A 590-nucleotide genomic window follows, 5' to 3' on the forward strand; every position below is an offset into this window, starting at 1 on the left:
AGTGAGCCACGGCGAGGGCGGGAGAAAGGATGGTCAGGGGCCAGCGCTCCAGCCCTCGCCGTGGCTCACTCAGCAGCCCCTTCGTGCAGGCGCGGCCCCGAGCTTCGCTCCCCGAGCGCACCCGTGCACTCTGACCCGCACCCGCTCTGGCGGGGTGGGCACGCTTGCTCTCCCGCCATCACGGGCGCAAGCACCCGAGGCAGGGTGCCCCTTCCCAGGCGAGGAGGCCGAGGCCCAGAGACGGGGAGCAACCCCGCCGGGGGCAACAGGGCTGGGAACAGACTGGGGTCTGCCTGCTCTCGCCACCACTTGCCAAACTGACCACCGCGGGGCTCACTTTCCGCATCAGTGGAGAGGGAGGAGGGGGTTGCCCCACAGCTGGGAGACGCTTTCTCAGGGAAGAGAGGCGCAAAGCAGCCCTCCTGTCACCGGGACACGGGGACACGGGGACATGGAGACATAGAAACACGGGGACATGGGGATGGGCTAGCAGGGGCCAAGTACTCTCACGGGCTGCCAGGGCCCAGCCCCCGTGGACCAGACACCACAGACCCACAAGCCCCCCAGCACAAGCCCAGCGGAGCACGCAC

The 590-nt window shown here is 69.2% G+C and overlaps 1 protein-coding gene across 1 annotated transcript in view; it reads right to left on the reverse strand.

Annotated features, from left to right (window-relative positions):
* Positions 1–590, reverse strand: part of LAMB3 (laminin, beta 3) — a 44,362-nt gene that overhangs the window by 13,933 nt on the left and 29,839 nt on the right. The window contains exon 13 of the mRNA XM_010836878.1: positions 70–422. Within this exon, the coding sequence (XP_010835180.1) occupies positions 70–422 (353 nt within the window). The remainder of the gene's footprint in view (positions 1–69; positions 423–590) is intronic.

The sequence above is a fragment of the Bison bison genome, unplaced genomic scaffold (assembly GCF_000754665.1).
Source record: "Bison bison bison isolate TAMUID 2011002044 unplaced genomic scaffold, Bison_UMD1.0 scf7180017864067, whole genome shotgun sequence".
Classification (NCBI taxonomy): Eukaryota; Metazoa; Chordata; class Mammalia; order Artiodactyla; family Bovidae; genus Bison; species Bison bison.